Consider the following 23,084-nt stretch of genomic DNA (forward strand, 5'->3'; position numbering starts at 1 on the left):
TCAATCATCCTTTGCTCTTTATTATCTATGGCTCTCATCATAGTATGGTTAGTAAAAAATTATAATAATTCGATTCTTGGTCTTCTCCATGTCTTCTCATAGTCTAAGGTGGTGGTTATATTCTCTTTGGTGATAATATACTTTTTTACTCTTTGAACAATTGGAAAAAAGAAAAAAACTCGAGGAAAAATGTCTGCTTTCGAAAGACTCGAAAATTATTTTTATGTTGAAAATTATTAGCTGCACCAATACTGATATAAACTTTAAAAAATAATCAGGTGAATATTGCAGTTATACAATGCAATTGTGCTACACAAGTGATGATGGTGACTCATTAGGGTGTTTTTGCATAACAATCGATTGGATTAAATATAGGTTAAGATATTTGTGGTGGTGTACGGAGTATTACGATACAAATTCATGCATTAAACTTGTTGATAAATACACAATTAAGTTACGCAAATAACACGCGTGTACATATATTGGTTTATTTATAGTCTTGATGCGGAAACGTATCGATATGTCATGGGCTTTGAACCTTAGGTTTTTTTGTGTATAAATTGCTATGCTGTCTAAATAAAGTTCAGATCTTGAGGTTGCGAAAGCGCTCCAGTATCAACTGACATTCGCAACCTTGTATTAAATGAATAGAAAGCATTATATTTCTCGAATAGGTACACAATAGTGAAAATCGTCTATGATTTCCTACTGCCCTGGTCAATAGGATATTATGTGCCATAGGTTTTGTTTCAATAATTGCTAACCCATAAGAACTAATTGTAATTGTAATTATAGTTAATTTACAGTCCCTAATATTTACTAATTTTATAGTATTTAGTAGTTTAATAACGGTTCAAACTAATTGAAAACTCTCAATTCCCTTGTAAACTTTGACAACACCCACACACTTTTGTAGCCCCATAAATAATGAGCCTATTTTTGTTTAACACAGTTTTATTTACCACAAATCTCTATAGTTTCCTCATCACTGGATATTAAGATATATATCATATATTATGTATGTTATTCATACTCAGCATTATATCAAAAGAATATATTAAGTTTTCTTTGGATTTGAATTTAATTCAAAAAAAATGTTGAGTACACTAGGAAAACCCTGATGATTAATTCAAACGTTTTAATTAAGTTACAATAGTACTTTTTAGTATTTTAAAAGCTATACAAACACTTACCTGCATAACAATAATAAGTAAAAAAAAAATACTGAATTATAAATTAATTGATTGAGTGTCATCGATATTTTGCAACAATCATGAGAATTGTGTTATTATTTTCTTAACTTTTTATTATTTTTCTGTATTTTTACTGATTCCAAGAAAATACAATTAGGTTAGGTACTTCTGCTATAATAGTGATCAAATGTTTATTAATGTTTACCACTGAAATGCACATACAGCCACCTACGTGTAAGTTTTACTAACATAAGTAGCTTACAGATGAACTAACAACAAATCTACTAATGTAAACACTCTTATAAGTACATTTACATTAGTAAATTTATTGTTAATTATTTATGTGAGCTACTTACATGAGTAAAACTTACAGGTGTAATTGCTGCCTTAGATAACAAGTATATAACAAGTAAGCTTAAAAAGCTGTGTCCATACAAAATAACAGTTGTGCCAATTTAAAGCACTGCACTGAGTGTGATGGGAATTAAAATTGACACTGTCAAATGGTATTCGTGTTGACACTATATAGACAGACTAGCGACCCGCCCCGGCTTCGCACGGGGGCATTATTGAGTTCTACAACTTTTCTATAGAAGTCAACCATACATCTTTAACCATTTAGTTTGCGAGAATCGTTAACATATGGCAGTTTTTTCGACGCCTTACTCCACAATTTTCACTACCACGAACAATCCTATCTATTTTCCGGGATAAAATATAGCCTATACGGATTCGGAAGAATCCCTCTAAGTAATGGTAAAAAAAATTTTGAAATCGGTCCAGTAGTTTTTGAGCCTATTCAATACAAACATACAAAAATACAAAGGTTTCCTCTTTATAATATTAGTATATAATATAGATGTTTCCTCACTAACATTTAGTTCTGACTATGCTCATATGATGCTCATTGCTGCTATCAGCATTAAAATGGTGTAATACAAGGAACCAAGAGCTTAATTTGCTATAATCTGCCAACCCAGACAAATGTTATTGGTGCAACATGTAGTATGCAATATGCACAGCCCGCCCTCCTACTGCTAAACATGCAGGGCGGGCAGTGCATATCGCATGGTGCATGTTGCACCATACAGATTTGTCTGGTTTGGCGGATTATAGCAAATTTAGCTTTCGGCTCCTTGTCTATCATGGACTTCCGCAAAGTAACACCTGCTTCTATACAACATTTAAAATGGTGTAAATCAAGTTGCATCAAAAGCAGATTTGTAATCGCAGGTCCAGCATACTAGTATTAGTAGAGGCAAAGTTAACAACAGTTGCAAAATGCCTCGGCTTTGACGTCACTGGCAGGCATCAATTTTTACCTACATTTGACACTAGGACTATGAAATGATTTTTCCTTTGATTTCACCCGTAGCCTAATCTTTTTTTTTTTTATATTTCTAGACTATCTGCAATCAGTCATTTATGTGGATTATAATCAGATTATATGAGTGCATCAATTATATCTGTCAGATATTAGCCTAATATCTGACAGATGTCAATTCAGGATCACTCTGGTAGTGGTCCTTGAAACTATCAGGAAAAACCTTATTGTTTCAGAAGTTTGAAAATGGAACAAAACATTCGGACTGATACAGCTAAATAATGCACATTCAAATAGTTTCTTTCTGTGAATCTGAAAGTGCAAGTGCAAATGGACATGTCCTTTAGTGTTACGTTGATTTGATACGTGTTGTTTGTGAGTAACGACAATGTCTGAGGAAGAAGACTCATCGCCTGATTGGGCATTGGCTCCAACGAATAATGTACCAGGTGAGAATTTCATATTTTAGTTAAAACCTCCCCAGCCCGTTGATGAGGGCTTAAAAAAGAGGTCCTGAATTCGATACTTGGTAATTTATAATCTCCTAATTATTATCTCTGATACCATTGTATCGACAATGCAGCCAAGCACTTAAGAGTTCCAGTTTTTCATGGATTTAGGGACCTGGTGAGTGACAGGCTACTTTTTATTCCAGAATTTCTGAGAGATTCCACAAGATTTTAAAGACCTAAATTCACGCGGACGAAGTCGCAGGCATCAGCTAGTAATTGATAAAAAAACCGGCTAAGTGCGAGTCAAATTTGCGCACCGAGGTTTCTATCAAAAAAAAAAATCAAAAACTATTATGCATAAAAATAAATAAAAATCTGTTTTAGAATGTATAGGTAAAGCCCATACCCCACTTGATATAACTACACGGTTTTTTTCCTTTACTTGTGCTATAAGACCTACCTACCAGCCAAATTTTATGATTGTAGGTCAACGGGAAGTAGTCTATAGGTTTTCTTGACAGACACGCCAGATGGTCAGACAGACAGACTGACATACAGACGACAAAGTGATAAGGATTCCGTTTTTCCTTTTGAGGTAGTAAAAACTAGTATTTCTAAATTGTATAAAGGTTGCATCATTAACTGTCCGTAAAGTTAATTATGGACGATGCACCGACGATATAAAGCGGCTGGCGGGAAGTGGCTGGATGAGGAAGGCTGAGGACCGGGTGTGGTGGCGCTCTATAGGGAAGGCCTATGTCCAACAGTGGACGTCCACAGGCTGATGATGATGATGATGATGATGAAAGTTAATTATGAGGCATGGAGTAATTAATTAAAACGTTCACAGCCACTGATTCACAATGAGTGCAATGGTGGGCAATTACAATGTAGCACATTATATTGTTCGCGTAAGGCCATGGGATATCCTTTTTGTTTTAGAAGCATTGTTTTTTTGGTCCATGTTTCCTGTAGATTGTACTTATGAAGCTACTACATGGTGCCCGCGACTCCGCACGCGTGTATTTAGAGTTTTATTCAATCCTTTTTTATTTTATTAAAAAGAATATTAGACGTGCTAATCTATACATATAATAAAATTGTAGAAAAGTGGTGTCTGTACAATGGAAATATATAAAAAAAAAGTAGCAGGGGTTGTTATTATATTGATGCCGAACCCGAAATTGTAATTTTTTTTTTGTCTGTTTGTCTGTGTGTTTGTGCACGCTAATATCAGAAACGGCTTATTCGATTTCGATACGGTTTTCACTAATATATTGTAGTAAGCTTCACTTACATTTAGTGTTTATTTCATGTCAATCGGTTCATAAATAAAAAAGTTATGCCAATTTAAAGAATCACGGCGAATATTTTTAACGTACATGCTGCCCGAAAAGTCACTATTCCACGCGAACGAAGTCGCGGGCACAGCTAGTCATGACTAATACTCTCCTTTCCCCTCCAATTAAGTGTAAAGCTTGTGCCAGGAATGGCTAGGACTATAGTGCAACGGGTGGTGGTTGAACCGCCAACCTTTCGGAATTCAGTCCGCTCCTCAACCGTTAAGATGTTGAGGCTCTCCCATCCTGTGGGAACTATTTAATTTTCCAGGATAAAAAGTTGCCTATGTCAATTTCTGGGATGCAAGCTATCACTGTACCCATATCAATGGGTTAAACATGTGAACTTTTGAGAATCCCATGAGAACTCTTTAATTTTCTGGGATAAAAAGTAGCCCATGTCTATCCCTGGGATGTAAGCTAACTCTGTACCAAACAGCAAAATCGGTCAATCTGTTGGGCCGTGAAAAGTTAGCATACAGACAGACAGACACACTTTCGCATTTATAATATTAAGTATGGATTTAGCTTCATATTAGCTGTATTCACAGAACTCTTAATAAAATAATAGAAATAGTATCTGTTGTATTTATATGAGGACCGTGTGACGCCCTCGCCGATTTTGAGCATACTCTTATCACACAAAAATGTACGAAAATAATTTGAAATAACATACTATTTCCATCCAAATCATCATAAAATAAAATTTAATTCTATGGAATCAAGATTACTATCATAGTTCCCGACAATAAATTTATTATTATGAAACTTATAACTAAAGCTATGAGGGCTCCAAACGCGTCCAATTCTGAGTAGAGCCCACAACAAATTCAAATTACTAGGTATCTTGGATTTGGCGTCTCCCCTAGCCCATATTTGGCAGATGTTGATTCAGGATCAAACCGAGTTTTCTCATTCTAGTTTACTCTGCTACTGTCAATTGGTGCAGCAACAATCCTACTCTTCTTTAACACTTCTATGCTTATTCTGATTTCTGTGGGTTTATACTCTATTTCTACAGTAGGCATAGAGTTTTTACAAGCACTTATATAAAATTGAAGTATCTATCTGTGATTTTGAAATAGCTTCCTTTTATTAAGCTTAATTACACATTAAAATTTAGTTATACAAATATCCATTACACCCGTGGTGTTACGGATATTGCCATTGTTCTTTCCATGTTTCAGTTCTAGGTATAAAGCGGTTAAAGCAAATAGAGACGATGTTCGTCTCTCGCCGCCTCCAAGGGCCCCGGACTCAAGGCCTCAGTGTGGAGACGCTGATCGATATGCTGCTAGTGCTGTACGACGAGTGCTGCAATAGCAGCCTGCGGCGAGAGAAGGCGATCGCGGACTTTATACTATACGGTATGTTGAGCTGACTAGCAGTGTTGAGGACTCAAGGCCTCAGTGTGGAGACGCTGATCGATATGCTGCTAGTGCTGTACGACGAGTGCTGCAACAGCAGCCTGCGGCGAGAGAAGGCGATCGCGGACTTTATACTATACGGTATGTTGAGCTGACTAGCAGTGTTGAGGACTCAAGGCCTCAGTGTGGAGACGCTGATCGATATGCTGCTAGTGCTGTACGACGAGTGCTGCAACAGCAGCCTGCGGCGAGAGAAGGCGATCGCGGACTTTATACTATACGGTATGTTGAGCTGACTAGCAGTGTTGAGGACTCAAGGCCTCAGTGTGGAGACGCTGATCGATATGCTGCTAGTGCTGTACGACGAGTGCTGCAACAGCAGCCTGCGGCGAGAGAAGGCGATCGCGGACTTTATACTATACGGTATGTTGAGCTGACTAGCAGTGTTGAGGACTCAAGGCCTCAGTGTGGAGACGCTGATCGATATGCTGCTAGTGCTGTACGACGAGTGCTGCAACAGCAGCCTGCGGCGAGAGAAGGCGATCGCGGACTTTATACTATACGGTATGTTGAGCTGACTAGCAGTGTTGAGGACTCAAGGCCTCAGTGTGGAGACGCTGATCGATATGCTGCTAGTGCTGTACGACGAGTGCTGCAATAGCAGCCTGCGGCGAGAGAAGGCGATCGCGGACTTTATACTATACGGTATGTTGAGCTGACTAGCAGTGTTGAGGACTCAAGGCCTCAGTGTGGAGACGCTGATCGATATGCTGCTAGTGCTGTACGACGAGTGCTGCAACAGCAGCCTGCGGCGAGAGAAGGCGATCGCGGACTTTATACTATACGGTATGTTGAGCTGACTAGCAGTGTTGAGGACTCAAGGCCTCAGTGTGGAGACGCTGATCGATATGCTGCTAGTGCTGTACGACGAGTGCTGCAACAGCAGCCTGCGGCGAGAGAAGGCGATCGCGGACTTTATACTATACGGTATGTTGAGCTGACTAGCAGTGTTGAGGACTGATTATGATTAAATCAGATAATTATTTACTAAAAATAGTAGGTTGTATGTGTAGGGCATAAAACAAGCCATTTTATCTGAGACATTTAGATATTTAACTCGAGGAAAAAATGGGGTTTATGACTGAGATATACACTCTTACTTTTCATTTCGCGCGCGAAGTGTGAGTGAACTCATTTTCATGCATCAACTCTTCTGGGCATTGCTTATGCTCTAGCCATACACCGATAAATCACTCACTGCGCAGGTACAAGGTCAGAGGCTTTTTATGAGATGTCAAATAACATTACCCACTGCGCAAGTTTTTTTTTTTTTTTTTTTTTTTTTTTTTTTTTTTTTTTTTTTTTTTTTTTTTTTTTTTTTTTTTTTAAAAGAATATTAGCCATGTTAAATGACTAATATTCCCCTTTCCTCTCCAACTAAGCGTCAGGCTTGTGCTAGGAGTAGGTACGACAATAGTGCAACGGGCGGGGTTTGAACCGTCGACCTTTCGGTTTTCAGTCCACTCCTTTACCGGTTGAGCTATTGAGGCTCTAGTTACTGTCTGTAGTAAGTTTAAGGTCGGAGACCTTTTGAGGTGGCGCCAACTGTAGCTTATATGCAAACTTAGCGTGATCGAGTTATAAATTATGATTATGATTGCAGTAAAGCCAGTGGCGACGGCTCTGAAGCGGCTGCGGCTGTCGAGGGATGACTTCGAGCTGGTGAAGGTGATAGGGCGCGGCGCGTTTGGGGAAGTGTGCGTTGTACGGGCCTCGTTTATGCAGGTAACCATTTTTTTAGGGTTCCGTACCTCAAAAGGGAAAAACGGAACCCTTATAGGGTCACTTTGTTGTTTGTCTGTCTGTCTGTCTGACCATCCCTCCATCGTGTCTGTCAGTAATACCTATAAGGTACTTCTTGTTTTTCTTACCTAGAATCATGAAATTTGCCAGGTAGGTAGGTTAGGAAAAAATCAGAAAAAAATTGAAATGTGTTCATGAACAAATAAATAATAAATAATAATAATAATTAGTATTTTCAAATTTCAAAGTAAAATAACTATACCAAGAGGGGTATCATATGAAAGGGCTTTACCTATACATTTTAAAACTGATTTTTATTTATTTTTATGCATAGATAGCATTTGATTTATCGTGTAAAATATTTGTTCCAGGGAACCGAGTGCGGTGTGAACAGCACGGGCAGTACTGTGTCAGCCTCGGCCGGGGACAGAGTGTACGCCATGAAGATACTCAACAAATGGGAGATGTTAAAGGTAAGCTAGGACATTTGCTGCGCGCGTGCGGTGCCTTTTTAACCCCCAACCCAAAAAGAGGGATGTTATAAGTTTGACGTGTGTATCTTCATGGGAAGACACTGCCTCCTGGAACACAGTTTTCACTTCACCAGGAGGCAGGGCCTCACACTAAAGTTTGTAAACACTGTTTTGTTAAGAAAATAAAGATTATTATCTAGATTATAAAGATTATTATTAGATTATTTATCTGTGATATCGTAGCTCTTAAACTAATGAACCAATTTTAATTTAGTTTTTTTTGTTTGAAAGGTGGCTCGATCGAGAGTGTTCTTAGCTATAATCTAAGAAAATCGGTTCAACGGTTTGAAAGTTATCAGCTCTTTTCTAGTTAATGAAACCTTCGCTTGTCGGGGGTGTTATAAATTTTTAATTTACACTTGTTTGAGTGTTTTTTTTTTGTAAAAAGTGGCCGGTTTTGTGTTTCACTCGTGTTTTTTTGGTGATGGAACTGACTGGGAAGCGCTCTAAAGGGGCGCCGCTCGTGTGTTGGCGAGCGCCGGCACAGACGAAGTCCATACTTATATAGTTTCCCTAACTTGTAAATAACTACAAACTTGACATTGGCTAATCTGTGTAAAGCCAGATGAGAGAGGAAAAAAATAGGTGAGCTAAAACATTTGTTCCAGGTAACTAACTGTGGTGTGAAGGGGGTAGGGGTTTAGTAAAAAACTGCCATATCCCTTCCAAGTTAGCCCGCTTCCACCTAAAATTGCATCATCACTTACCACCAAGTGAGATCGCAGTCAAGAGCTAACTTGTGATGGAATAAAAAAACCGTATTCCTTTGTTGCAGCGTGCGGACACGGCGTGTTTTCAAGAAGAACGCGATGTGCTAGTGTTTGGGGATAGGAGATGGATCACCAACTTGCATTACGCTTTCCAAGATGAACACAATTTGGTGAGCCTTTCACGATTTAAACACGAGCGATTTGATATTTTCACAGAATATGTACCTGTACTGGCTCAAGCTGCCCCAACAAAGCCAAGCCGACTACGGCCCATGAGTAGCTGATGGACGGGCAACAGGGGTAGGGCACAAAGCCTAAGAAGATGTCTGTCGTAGGAAACAACAATTAAAGTTTATGACTTGCCTGGTCAAATTTGTTGGTAGCTTGTAAGTGCCCTCGACATATTTGACCGTAATTGTTGTTTCCTACAACAGACATCTTCTTAGGCTTTGTGCCCTGCCCCCTGTTGACCGTCGACCGGCTACTCATGGGCCCTAGTAGGTTTGGCTTTGTTGGGGCAACTTGGGGCCAGTACAGTACTTATAAAGCCGCTAGCCGCTTTGGTGAAATTTTGTATAGTTTGTATAGAATTCACTCGCATTGTAAGTCTGTCAACTGTCATGTCAAAAGTACGATTTTAGTCCATAAATTAAAGATGAGTTAAAATGAAAGTGAGTTCTCATTTTTGTGGCAAAGTCAAAAGGAAGGGGTATGATTTTAGCAGTCTATGTATGTATGTTTGTATCCAGATTCGGTGTGTTCCGCAGTAGTGCCTAAACTACTGGGCCGATTTTGATGAATGAGGTGTCAATTGTTTCTTTGTAAAGGTTCAGGTGACATAGGCTATATTTTAATGTTACATCAAAAAAAGTGGAGGTCTACAAAATTTTTTTTGCTTTATTGGGATGTTAAATGAAAGAGAAGAAAATTCCGAGCTCATGAATATAAATTACAACAACATTAAAATATACCAAGCGACAGAAAATCAATTTTTAACCCCCGACCCAAAAAGAGGGGTGTTATAAGTTTGACATGTATATCTGTGTATCTGTTATCTGTCTGTGGTTCCTAAACTAATGAAACGATTTTAATTTAGTTTTTTGTTTGAAAGGTGGCTTGATCGAGAGTGTTCTTAGCTGTAATCCAAGAAAATCGGTTCAGCGGTTTGAAAGTTATCAGCTCTTTTCTAGTTACTGTAACCTTCACTTGTCGGGAGTGTTATAAATTTTTAATTTACACTTGTACTTTACGATTGCAGTCTGGTTGTGGTTTTCAACTTTATCTTGTGTATAACTCGTGCGCATTAACATGGCACCTGGCTCGAAAACAACCCTCCTCCCACTTCCGAGCGCGATGTCCCGCTCTCGCCGTGCCGCCGCGCCGTGCGAGACCAGTAGCGGCACGGCGAGAGCGGGGCATCGCGCGGGGAAGTGGGAGGAGGAATTGTGTTCGAGCCAGGTGCCATGTTAATGCGCACGGGTAATACGTATTATAATGTGTTTTTGATTTTCGTAGTACCTGGTGATGGACTACTACTGCGGCGGGGATTTGCTTACTTTACTATCAAAGTTCGAAGACCGCCTGCCCGAGGATATGGCGCGATTTTACATCGCCGAGATGGTTCTAGCCGTGCATAGCGTGCATGAATTACGATATGTGCATCGGTAAGACTCTCTCTCTCTTTCTATTGCTCTCTCTCCCGGTCTCTCTCCTCCCCCCCCCCCTCTTACTCTTTAAAATGCCATTTTTAGGGTTCGGTACCCAAACGGTACTCTGCTGTCTGTCTGTCTGCCTGTCTGTCTGTTGAAGCAGCGTATAATAAATGATAATAAAAGGCTGCTCACATATTTAGATTGTATATTACATGGGCCGTATTTACATTTGGAACTATGGTGAAAAACGAGGGCCGGAGCTTGATGCTCGACCGAGGTGTTTCGGTCTTGATATCTCTGGAGTGAATGTGGTGCCCGGAGTTCGCCAAGGCCAGCAGGATATTCGCAGCTGCCAGCCTTAGAAGAGGCTGCATGCCTCTACACTGTCTGTCTGTCTGTCTGTCTGTTTGTCTGTCCGTCTGTCTGCTTGTCTGTACGCGTCTCACGGGTATCTAGTTGTATAGAAGCAGGCGTTATTTTGCGAAAATCTGTGATATACAATACCCGCTATACCAGAAAAATCTGTATGGTGCAACATGCAGCATGCGATATGCACCGCCCGCCCTCCCACTGCAAAACATGCAGGAAAAGCCAAGGTAGAATTATAAAATGATGAATACAAGAATACTTAATTAATCCTACTAATATTATAAACGCGAAAGTTTGTATGTATGGATGGATGTATGGATGCTTGTTACTCTTTCACGCAAGAACTACTGGACGGATTTGGCTAAAATTTGGAATGTAGACAGATTATACCCTGGGTTAACAGATAGGCTTACTTTTCATGCTGGAAAATCGACGAGTTTCCACGGGATTTATAAAAATTATATCCACGGGAACGAAGTCGCGGGCATCAGTTAGTATGTTTTTTTTTTTATTCACTATAGGTAAGCGCTTGACCACAAATCACACCTGATGGAAAGTGATGATGTGGTCTAAGATGGGACGCGTTTACCTAGAAGGTGCCTATTCACTCTTGTTTTAAAGATACCCGGATTGTAATTGGTAGGAAACACAGATCGCGGAAGAGTATTCCAAACCTTAGCCATGCGTATGAGGAATGAAGACGCAAAACGTTTCGTGCGTGTAGATGGAATGTCGACGACATAAGGATGGAAACTCGCCCGACGTCTTGCGGTTCGGTGGTAAAATGGTGAAGGGGGGACGAGATCGAAAAGTTCCTGTGCACACTCTCCGAAATATATCCTATAAAACACCGATAAGCCGGCGACCTTACGGCGGTGATCGAGACTTTGAATGTATATACGAATTTTATTTATTTACAGGGACATAAAGCCAGACAACGTTCTACTAGACGCAAGCGGACATATTCGGTTAGCAGATTTTGGCTCGTGCTTACGATTAGGTGACGATGGAAAAGTAAGTCATATTTAGAATAAATATGGGTGTGTTTCCATTTTTAGAGTTCCCTACTTCAAAATGAAAAACGGAACCCTTGTAGGATCTCTCTGTCGGGCTGTCGTGTCTGTCAGGAAAACCTATGGGGTACTTCCCTTTGACCTAGAATCATGAAATTTGGCAGGTAGGTGGGTCTTATAGGACAAGTAAAGGAAAAAAGTCCGAAAACCATGAATTTGTGGTTATATCACAAAAAAAAAATTAAAATGTGTTCATGAACAAATAATTAGTATTTTCAATTTTCAAAGTAAGATAACTATACTAAGTGGGGTATCATAGGAAAGGGCTTCACCTGTACATTCTAAAACAGGTTTTTATTTATTTTTATGCACATTAGTTTTTGATTTATCGTGCGAAATGTCTGAAAATACCTGAGTACGCAAGCCTGATTCGAACTTGGCTGGTTTTATTTTAAATAAAAATAACGAGCAGACGGGTCACCTAATGCTAAGTGATTACCACCGTCCATGAGAAGAAATAAAAAAATTGGGCTTTTTATCTATTGCACTACTTGGCACTTTAAAAATACTCGATAAAAATGGCGGCACGAAACAGCTGTTCTGTTTGGCGGCTATTTTAAATATAGAAAAAAGATATCAAGTCAATATAAGTTTTACTACAAAGAAGATGATATCAAAAAAATAAAATGGTTGTTTGTTGCAGGTACAAAGTAATGTAGCAGTAGGCACTCCGGATTACATATCGCCTGAAATTTTAAGGGTAAGGTTTTTATTTGACCTTATAGGGTCTTTTAAAGATATCCGTTGTCATTATTTAAGGTAGGGTCACCTTAAATAATAACGCTCTTAAATCTTACGCACTTCTCCATACAAACGTATTAGGCATATTTTTCTATTATTTGTTATTCTGGATCTATGACTAAGCCACATATCGATTTATCTCTCCAGTATCTATGCTTTAAAATAACAAAATTTAGTCAAATTATATTTATTTTGAAAGTTTGACCCTTGAAAAATCTCCATTTTAGGGCAAATTTTGAGGCAACTTCGTGCGTTTATAAACTAATAGAGGATGCCCGCGACTACGTCCGCGTGGGTTTAGGTTTTTAAAGATCCCGTGGGAACTGTTTGTTTTTCCGGGATAAAAAGTTGCCTATGCCAATTACAGGGACGCAAACCACCTCGGTACCAAACATACAAATTGGTTAAGCGGATGGGTCTTTAGGAATCCCGTGGGAACTCTTTGATTTTACGGGATAAAAGTAGCCTATGTCGTCCCCGGGATATAAGCTAACTCTGTACCAAATTTCGTCAGAATCAGTAAGTTGTTGGGCCGTGAAAAGGTAGGAGACAGACAGACGCACTTTCGCATTTATAATATTAGTCTGGAAGTATGGATATAAGAAAGTTCACATTCAGGCGTGAAAGTCCCTGCAAGAGACCTATGTCCAGCAGACGTTTTTCGGTTTTTTTCTTTATTCAGATACAAGTTAGCCTTTGACTGCAATCTCACCTGATGGTAAGTGATTTAGTCTACTCTAAGATGGAAGCGGGCTAACCTGGGAGGGGTGTAGCATTTTTTCATTCACACCATTCCCCTTTGGTTTCTACATGGCATCGTACCGGAGCGCTAAACGCTTGGCGGCACAGCTTTGCTGGTAGGGTGGTAACTAGCCAGGCTGAAGCCGCTCACCTGAACAGAGATTTAGAAATTAGAAAATGCCAAACCCTGCCGGGAATCTCTAACTTCTATGCATTTTGTCATTTAAATACTTAAAATCATGTAGTAAACCATTTTTAACCCCCGACCCAAAAAGAGGGGTGTTATAAGTTTGACGTGTGTATCTGTGTATCTGTCTGTGGCATCGTAGCGCCTAAACGAATGAACCGATTTTAATTTAGTTTTTTTTGTTTGAAAGGTGGCTTGAACGAGAGTGTTCTTAGCTATAATCCAAAAAATTGGTTCAGCCGTTTAAAAGTTATCAGCTCTTTTCTAGTTTTCTTGTAGAAAAGAAGGTTAGATAACCCTTAGGTTCATAATATTCAAGTGTCAATTGACAAATGTCAATCTGTCAAGATGGACGTTGCCTAGATGCATAATTAGAGCTATATATTATAGTATAATATTATTGTAAATTGCTATTAAGCCTTCATTTTAAAAATTCTGTGTATATCTTGTGTAAGTAATGTATATTTTATTTAGGTATAGTATTGCTGTGTACACCTATTAGGGGTTGTCACTTAGATTAGGATCTTTTGTTTTTATGTTTGGACCATTTTTAGTAACAACCTGTTTTGTGTACCTTTTCAATAAATAAGTAAATGAATAAATAAATAAATAAATCGAACCCGTGGTCTCCCACTAATAAGTCCACGGGGCTTACCACTGTGCCAAGGAGGTTGTCAGTGATGATAATGATGAAGTAATTCTTGTTGGTTTCAGGCGATGGAGGACGGTCAGGGGCGATACGGACCTGAATGTGATTGGTGGTCGCTTGGTAAGTTGGCAATATATCGCACTTCACACTAATATTATAAAGGCGAAAGTTTGTGTGTATGTGTGTGTGTGTGTATGTTTGTTTGTTACTCCTTCACGCAAAAACTACTGGACGGATTGGGCTGAAATTTAGAATGAAGATAGATTATACTCTGGATTAGCACATAGGCTACTTTTTATCCCGGAAAATCATAGAGTTCCCACGGGATTTTTAAAACCTACATCCACGCGAACCAAGGCGGGCATCAGCTAGTATTTTATAAGGTACTGTATGTTGGAATCAAAAACAGATCTTAAGGGGTTAGAGGCCTATGCCCAGCAGTGGACGCTTACAGGCGTATGGAAAAAAATAATTTCTGTGACCCTAAACTCTGATGTGTAACGTAAATAAATGAATATAAAAGGGTTACTATTGGGGCAAATTAGAAAAATTAAAAATGCTATTTGTACCGTGTAGCATAATTTCATAAGAAAGGACAATTTTTCAAAGGAAATTTCTGAGTATACTTTAAGTTGTTAAGAAAATGGATGAAAAATGTTTTAGAACACGTTTTTTAAATACATATTTTTTAATTTAATTTTTTTTTCTCTCTCGTCTGGCTTTACAAAGATTAGCCAATGTCAAGTTTGTAGTTATTTGTAACGAGTTAGTTAAACTATACAAATATGGACCCCATCTGTGCCGGCGCCCGCCGACATACACGCGGCGCCCCTTTAGAGCGCTTTCCAGTCAGTTCCACCACCAATAAACACCAGCAGAACACAAAAACCGGCCACTTCTAACAAAAAATACTTATACATATAGTTTCCCTAACTTGTAAATAACTACAAACTTGACATTGGCTAATCAGTGTTAAGCCAGACGAGAGAAAAAAACTGTACTGACGAGACAAGACGACTGCGGGGAGGTGAGCAGGGAAGTGGGAGAGGCGCCGCATTCCGGCGAGGTGCAAACTTATAATAATCATAAATTTTATTGAGCAAAAAAAATTTATAACGAATCTATGTAATTGTTTAAAGGTGTGTGTATGTACGAGATGCTATTCGGCGAAACTCCGTTCTACGCGGAATCGTTGGTGGAAACATACGGGAAAATAATGAACCACGCGAGGTCCTTTCACTGCCCGCCGCCGGACGAACATGCCGCTCAGGTAAGGTCATTGGGAGGTTTCCGTACCCGAAGAAACCTTACTACTAAGCCTATCCGTCTGTCAGCGGGCTGTATCTCGTGAACCGTAATAGGTAGAGAGTTGCGACTTTCTAACAACCTAACTAAGGAGCAATTTGGGTATTAAAGGTATGTATGTACGAGATGCTATTCGGCGAAACTGCTTTCAATGCGGAGTCTTTGGTGGAAACATACGGGAAAATAATTAACCACGCAAGGTCTTTTCACTGCCCGCCGCCAGACGAACTTGCCGCTCAGGTAAGGTCATTTTGTCGGTTACCGTGCCCGAAGGGACCCTATTACTAAGCCTATCCATCCATCCGTCCATCTGCCTGTCTGTCTGTATGCCTGTCTGTCTTCTAGCTTTCACGGTCCAACAGTTTAACCGATTTTGATGAAAGGTTCAGAATTAGTTTACATCCCGGGGACGGACATAGGCTACTTTTATCCCGGAAAATCAAAGAGTTCCGACAGGATTCTTAAAGGCCCATCTGTGTAACCAATTTGTATGAAATTTGGTACAGAGGTACCTTGCGTCTTTGTAATTGACATAGGAAACTTCTTCTACCGGCAAATTTAACAGTTCCCACTGGATGTTTTAAAAACCCAAATCTATGTTATTTGAAAAAAAAAATCGGAGCTACTACAAAAGTTATGAAATGTTTTGTTTACAGTTAATATGTTTATAGGTGTCAGAGGAAGCCAAAGACCTCATCCGAAGGTTGATATGCGCGTCAGAAACCAGATTAGGCAGAAATGGCCTTCAGGACTTCAAGGTGATAATATTCGCTTTTCATTATAATTTCCCTTTGCCAAAATATCCCCTCTTCTCTATAATATTCTCTTCTTTTTTATCACACTAATATTATAAAGGCGAAATTTTATATGTGTGTGTGTATGTTTGTTACTCTTTAACGCAAAAACTACTGGACGGATTTGGCCGTGAAAATAGATTACTTTTTATCACAAGATAAAATATCCATAGTTACAGTGGGATTTTTTAAACACATATCCACGCGGTCGAAGTCACAGGCATCTAGTATTATTATCACACTAATATTATAAAGGCGAAAGTTTGTATGTGTGTGTGTGTGTGTGTATGTTTGTTACTCCTTCACGCAAAAACTACTGGATGGATTTGGCTGAAATTCGGAATGGAGATAGATAATATCCTGGATTAGCAAATAGGCTACTTTTTATCCTGGAAAACCAAAAGTTCCCACGGGATTTCCTATCCGGGGAATTTTTACCGGGAAAATCCTAAACCCACGCGGACGAAGTCGCGGGCGTCAGCTAGTAATTTATAAATGGGGAATCTTGGGGGTGTTAACCTTTACGACACAATGACTGAAATTTGGAATGGACATAGCTTAGGATGTAAGCTACTTTATATCCCAAAAAATCAAAGAGATCAGATTTTTTTTTAAAACTTCGCCTCATGCAGACGAAATCTAAAATACTTAATGCAGTAATCTAGGATAATATTTACTAAGTATAACAGTTTAGTAAGTATTAAGTATAACAGGCTAGAACCCAGAGCCGTAAATCCAATTAAAAAATTGCATTGTCTATTGCAGAGTCACCCGTGGTTTGCGGGCTTAGACTGGGACAGCGTGCGTGAGATGCAAGCACCCTTCGTGCCCGATGTGTCAAGTCCCACTGACACTTCTAACTTCGATGTTGATGACACTGATATACGGTAAGTTTTACACTAACGAATATTTCAGTAATTTCACTTATAACCTTTTAATAAATTAATTATTATAGCATAGATAGCATATATAGGATTATAGCAAATTAAGCTTTTGGTTCATTGTATATTACGGACTTCCGCCTGCCTAAATAACCTCGATAGCTCAGCGGTTGAGGAGCGGACTGAATTCCGAAAGGTCGGTGGTTCAAACCCCACCCGTTACACTATTGTCGTACCCACTCCTGGTACAAGCTTTACGCTTAATTGGAGGGGAAAGGGGAGTATTAGTCATGATTAGCATGGCTAATATTCTTTAAAAAAAAATTAAAAAAAAACCGGCCAAGTGTGAGTCAGACTCGCGCACCGAGGGTTCCGTACTCGGGAATTTTTCCGACATTTTGCACGATAAATAAAAACTATTATCCATAAATATAAATAAAAAACTGTTTTAGAATGTACATGTAAAGCCCTTTCATATGTTCCCCACTTGGTATAGTTATCTTACTTTGAAAATTTAAACACATTTTAATTTTTTTAAATGATATAACCACAAATTCGCGGTTTTCGGATTTATTCCTTTACTTGCGCTATAAGACCTACCTACCTGCCAAATTTCATGATTCTAGATCAACGGGAAGTACCATATAGGTTTCTTGGTAGACACGACGGACGGACGGACAGACAGACAGACAACAAAGAGATCCTATAAGGGTACGAAACCCTAAAAATTAGTTTTTAGTATTTTTAGGGTTTTGTACCTCAAAAGGAATAACGTCTTCTTTACAACATTTAATGTGTTGTTGATCATATGAGTATAAGTTTGTTCTCTTTCCTCGCAGGTTATCGGAAGCAGTGCCGCCACCGCGAGCGTCGGCTGCTTTTTCAGGTCTACATCTGCCTTTTGTTGGGTTCACCTTCACCGGTGGCTCGCGGCTCTGCGATTTGGGTGCCCCTACTCCACTCAGTCCCGCTAAGAATGCTACTAAACAGGTGCGTTAATAAATAAATTATTATAACACGTTCGTACGTGTGTGAGTGAGAGCGTGAATTCCGAAAGGTCGGCGGTTCAAACCCCACCCGTTGCACTATTGTCGTACCCACTCCTAGCACAAGCTTAACGCTTAGTTGGAGGGGAAAGGGGAATGTTAGTCATGATTTAAAAAAAATGGCTAATATTCTTTATAAAAATAAAATAAGTAAATATGCGTAAGTAAATATGCGTGTTTGAGTGCGTACTGTTACGACGGAAAATCCGACAGGGTTTTTAAAAAAAATAAAATTGTTTTTACACAGAATAATATAATGAATTTTAGTACACTGGGAAAAATACTTGGGTTTCCAAAGAAATAGTAATAGACGTGCAACCTTTACGAGTTGTCGGACCGGACTGACAGCAACTACCCGATCTGACACCTGGTCGAGATAGAGTAGCTGCTGGGTCAGCTGTTTAGCTAGCAGTTGAGGGATGTAACAGCCCCCCGGTTAAGTGTAAACTTACGCGTTTTAAAGGCGAAGTTTACTAACTTAAACAATTCTTAAGCGTGGTTGAGAAAGAGGAATATCATTATTACTATCCGGGTTATCTGTATTATTAGGGGTAGAGGTTACCCTGTGTTTTGAATAAAAGGTTGAACATCTCTTATTACAAAAATAGTAAATTATAAATAGTATACAAAAACTTATAAAAACATATGAAATAATAGAATGAGTCGGTATGGATTCGGTGTTAATTCGGGAATCTAATTCCTTTATTAGGGTTAGAGCGTCATTTGCTCTGATGTTTAATTTCATAAAATTGTCAGAATTGATTTGAGAGTAAGGGGATCTTAAGGGTAAGGTAAAGTTTAATTTATTAAACGTTGTTAGGTTACAGCAAGTGTCATTAATTAAATTAAAGTCTGAAAATATTTTATTTATTTTAATCGTGAGATTGGTTGTGCCAATAAGCTTTGTATTTTTACAATAACCATTACATCTTGGTTTTAGGGTTACTATCCCTGTGCCAAGTAGAATGGTATCAAAGTTTTCATTTTCACAGTCAATGTGCAACTTTGTTGGTTCAGAATGTGTAAAAACCCATTGGTTATTTCCAATGTTTTGCCAAATATGAACAATACCTGAGATAAAATTAATTTTGCATTCATTTGGAAGTGAATGTATGACTTTAGTAATTATTTCCGTTTCACATATCGGCTCATTCATAATATTAAATTTAGCAACTTCATGACATATATATGAATTCTTAACTATAAGGTTACAATTTCTATTCAAATCATTAAAGATACAATATTCCGATTTGTCCCTGCTCATAGCAATATAGGATGCCGACGGTACAATTAGGGCAAATGAGCTAGGTGTTTCAAAATTATGAGCTACAGGGATTGGAATAACTTTATATAAATTGAAAGGAGAAATTAAAACTAGAGGAATCTTAATTGTATATACTAGCTTATTGTCTAAGATACATGATATAATTTCTGACAGTTTGATTATTATATGTATATTGTACAATTCTAAATTTACAGGGAATTCTGAGAATTTAGGTAAGTGTTTTACATTGGTAACCAATTCATTATAAAGATCCTTCGGTGTTATGATGGATGGATGTAATGTATTGGTTTTTGCAAACAAAATAGAGTTTACAATGTCCTCTAATCTGTAAGATAAACTTAACAAACTTGATTGGAGCGCACTAAACAGTTCTTGCATAGCGGTCTTGGCCAGTATTGAATTCGTGATAATTGTCATATTGTTAATATGTGACGTCAAATTTTCGATAATGTCGTTAAGACGTTTTTCGTTTCTGTTAATTTCGATTAAGGTTTCATTAAAATTAATTATAGCTGTTCTGGAGATGAGAATGTTTTCTTTAACTAAATTTAATAAGCTTTTGTCATTGTTTTTTAATTGTTGTATAGCATTACCATATTTGATGGCATCATCTTCATCCATGGTACCGAAGATGTGTTTAAAAATGATACCAATACCAGGTATCCATGCTGACCTTTTACTTCTGGATGAAATCAGATGCGATAAAGAATGGTAATCCCGTGTCAAATCTTCGAGCATGGGAATGAGTGGTTGGAATATATTTTGACATTCAAGACCGGTTAATGTATTACTTTTCGTGCAAAGATGTTGGGATGTATGTAAAACACTATTGATATTGTTAATATGGGGTTTTATGTATTCTAAATCTATGGGTATTACTACGTGTAAATAATCATTAACTAATTTAACTGAACCTATTGGATTAAAATAAATTCCAGGACTGCTTGTAATCTGTTCGATGTAGTCATCGTGCTTTATGCCTTGACATAATACTGCTGGACTGGAAATATAAATATATGTATTTTTAATATATATATATATATATGTATATATATATTTTATTTAAATTTAAAATATGTAAGTACTAAGCTAAACTTAATATATAGACTTAAACTAAACTGAACTTAAACTAAATTAAGTTGTTGCCAACTTTATTTCGTCATAATGTTGTTTAACATGACGTCGGTTAATTAAAACGGAAAGTGTATGGTTACCATGGACCTTAACTATTTTATATGGTCCTTTCCATACTGGTGAAAGAGCTTTACGTAGGCGTGCATGGTTCTTTACATAAACCATGTCACCTACTTTGTATTCAACTGGACGGGAATGTCTGTCATAATATTGTTTGGATCTTTCTTTGGATTTCGCGATATATTCCAGGGCCTTTTCACGTGATAGTTTTAATCGATGATGAAGCATTTTAATATATTCGTGATAGGTCCCCGATGGATTGGGTTCAAAAAGAGAATCAGGGAAATAGGGTTTTTGGCCGAATAATAATTCATGTGGAGAAAACTTGGTAGTGCAATGGATATTGGTATTATAAGCTAGGATGGCGGTATAAATATATTTATGCCAGTCTGATTGGTTTTCATTTACGAAGGATTTAAGATATTCCTTGATGGTTGAATGGCTTCGCTCAAGAGCGCCTTGAGTCTGGGGATGATAGGGTGCAGACCAAATCTGTTTGATTTTTAAGAATTTGCAGGTTTCTTTAAAGAGTTCGGCGGTGAAATTCGTCCCTTGATCTGTCAAAATCATTTTGGGCAACCCAAAAAGGGAGATGAAGTGAACAAGACATTCTAGACATTCTTCAGCAGTGATGTTGGTAATGGGATAAGCTGTAGAGAATTTGGTTAAATCGTCTTGCAGGGTAAGTATGTATTTCAAGGAGATTCTACCAGCTTCTGGTAGTGGACCCACAATGTCCAGGCTAATTCTTTCGAAGGGTGCAGTGGATGTTGATGTAATTTGCATTGGAGCCCTGTTAATCTGGCGTAATGCTTTGTTGGATTGGCATTGAGTGCATTTTCTAACATAGTTCTCTATATCTGATCTCATGTTCTTCCAGCTGTATCTTTCTTTTATTCGATTTAACATTCTTGTGGAACCCACATGACCTGCAATGGGTAGATCGTGATTTTCCCTAAGTATAGTTGGGATTTCACTAGGGGTTGGATATATTAGGGTATTTCTATAGATTTTTATGGTGATGTTAGTGTTATGGAATAGATAGGCCAGGATGTTATATAACTTAGTATAGGATAATTTTACAAAAGGGTCTTTGAAATCAGAAATTGAAATTTCGTTAGGAGTCTCAGGTTGTAAAAGCAATTCATTTCGGAGATTTTGTAAAGTTTTATACAATTCAGGATAAGTTATATCATCGAAGTAATGCGCCTTGGTGAAAAGGAAATAGTAGTGTTTATCGTTTGATTCTAGAGTCATGAATGAATGAAGTGTTCTTTCCCTACTTAGGAATTCACTGTTGTCGTTGTTGTTGGCGAGGATTTCTTCGACATTTGGATTTGTCTCGTCTAGATCAATTGAAGTGGGAACAATAATTGTTTTAGAATCAGAGGATAACAATTTATTGGCATACTCGTGGATAATCGTATTATATTTATAATTTTTATTTGACATTGCTTTCAGATAATCGGAATAGGATTCACCGGATGTATTAACAGGATTTGGTATGTTAACAGGTAAATTTTCACTGTTGGAATTATTAGGATTTAATAGGGTTTCAGGATTAAATGGAGAGTTTGGAAGGCTGAGATCCAAGTCTAAAGGATTTAGAACGGGTAAGTCGGTTGAAGTAGATGGGTTTAGTATAATTTCTGGATTATTGACAACATCCCTTTCCGGTTCAGGGTTTGAAGAAGTACCAGGGAGGTCGAAATCTATATGTTCAAAAGGAATCGGAGAAAGTGAGCCTAGATCAACACTCAATGGACTTGGAATAAGCTGTTCATCATCCAGCTGTTGTTCTGTTGGATCAGCATTGGCAATTGGATTTAGTGGAGGTATTTCATTTTCTCCACGAGCATCGTCAGTATTGATTGCATTTACAGGGTTTAGAAAATCAGATGGATATCGAGACAGGGCATCAGCTGCTGAATTGAGTTTACCTTTTCTGTAAACTATCTCATACTCATATTCTTCGAGTTTGAGTCTCCATCTTTGGAGTTTACTAGATGGGTCTTTGTGATTAAAAAGCCATTTTAATGGGCGATGGTCAGTTACAATTTGGAATTTGCGGCCATATAGATAAGGCCGGAAGGTTTTACAGCCGAAAATTATAGCAAGGAGTTCCTTCTCCGTAGTGCTGTAATTGCATTCACTTTTATTTAGCGTTCTAGAAGCGTAGGCAATTGGTCTTTCCCTGCCTACGGGACCTTGGGAGAGTACTGAGCCTATTGCATGGTTTGAGGCATCACATGTTAGGATAAATGGCTTTGTAAAATCGGGATAAATTAAGACAGGAGCAGAGGTGAGTTTGGCTTTTAATTCATCAAAGGCTACTTGTTGTTGGTTTTGCCAATCAAAAGGAATATTCTTTTTTAATAAATGAGTTAGTGGTTTGGCGATCTTCGAGAAGTCTGGAATGAATCTACGGTAATATGAAACTAGACC

The 23,084-nt window shown here is 38.3% G+C and overlaps 2 protein-coding genes across 8 annotated transcripts in view; both read left to right on the plus strand.

Moving 5' to 3' along the window:
- Positions 1-125: 125 nt before the first annotated feature.
- On the plus strand, positions 126-5,851 carry LOC123878107 (serine/threonine-protein kinase mrck-1-like). 3 transcript variants are annotated; one of them, XM_045925178.1, is made up of 4 exons: positions 126-278; positions 2,754-2,966; positions 5,497-5,571; positions 5,713-5,851. In XM_045925178.1, the coding sequence occupies exons 2-4, from the start codon at positions 2,906-2,908 to the stop codon at positions 5,829-5,831; spliced, it is 255 nt and encodes an 84-aa protein (XP_045781134.1). In that variant the 5' UTR covers positions 126-278; positions 2,754-2,905; the 3' UTR covers positions 5,832-5,851. The 3 variants fall into 3 exon arrangements, with proteins under 3 accessions (XP_045781134.1, XP_045781133.1, XP_045781135.1); XM_045925177.1 differs by lacking the exon at positions 5,713-5,851 and having other exon boundaries at positions 5,497-5,704; XM_045925179.1 differs by lacking the exon at positions 5,713-5,851 and having other exon boundaries at positions 2,757-2,966; positions 5,497-5,704.
- A 703-nt stretch (positions 5,852-6,554) lies between these two features.
- The window catches only part of LOC123878095 (serine/threonine-protein kinase Genghis Khan), a 63,978-nt gene continuing 47,448 nt past the window's right edge, over positions 6,555-23,084 (plus strand). For all 5 annotated transcript variants that reach the window (XM_045925155.1, XM_045925151.1, XM_045925152.1 and 2 more), the window contains exons 1-12: positions 6,555-6,663; positions 7,340-7,461; positions 7,851-7,952; positions 8,788-8,892; positions 10,238-10,386; positions 11,664-11,757; positions 12,460-12,516; positions 14,200-14,254; positions 15,274-15,404; positions 16,111-16,197; positions 16,999-17,120; positions 17,954-18,104. In XM_045925155.1, coding sequence (XP_045781111.1) covers positions 6,585-6,663; positions 7,340-7,461; positions 7,851-7,952; positions 8,788-8,892; positions 10,238-10,386; positions 11,664-11,757; positions 12,460-12,516; positions 14,200-14,254; positions 15,274-15,404; positions 16,111-16,197; positions 16,999-17,120; positions 17,954-18,104 — 1,254 coding nt within the window. In that variant the 5' untranslated portion in view covers positions 6,555-6,584. The remainder of the gene's footprint in view (positions 6,664-7,339; positions 7,462-7,850; positions 7,953-8,787; positions 8,893-10,237; positions 10,387-11,663; positions 11,758-12,459; positions 12,517-14,199; positions 14,255-15,273; positions 15,405-16,110; positions 16,198-16,998; positions 17,121-17,953; positions 18,105-23,084) is intronic.

Source organism: Maniola jurtina, chromosome 25, assembly GCF_905333055.1.
Source record: "Maniola jurtina chromosome 25, ilManJurt1.1, whole genome shotgun sequence".
In the NCBI taxonomy this organism is placed as follows: Eukaryota; Metazoa; Arthropoda; class Insecta; order Lepidoptera; family Nymphalidae; genus Maniola; species Maniola jurtina.

Coding starts and splice junctions, on each gene's coding strand:
- LOC123878107 (XM_045925178.1), top strand. CDS start 2,906: ATGTCTGAGGAAGAAGACTCATCGCCTGATTGGGCATTGGCTCCAACG. Junction 2,967..5,496: donor TCCAACGAATAATGTACCAG/GTGAGAATTTCA, acceptor TCCATGTTTCAG/TTCTAGGTATAAAGCGGTTA. Junction 5,572..5,712: donor CCAAGGGCCCCGGACTCAAG/GCCTCAGTGTGG, acceptor TGAGGACTCAAG/GCCTCAGTGTGGAGACGCTG.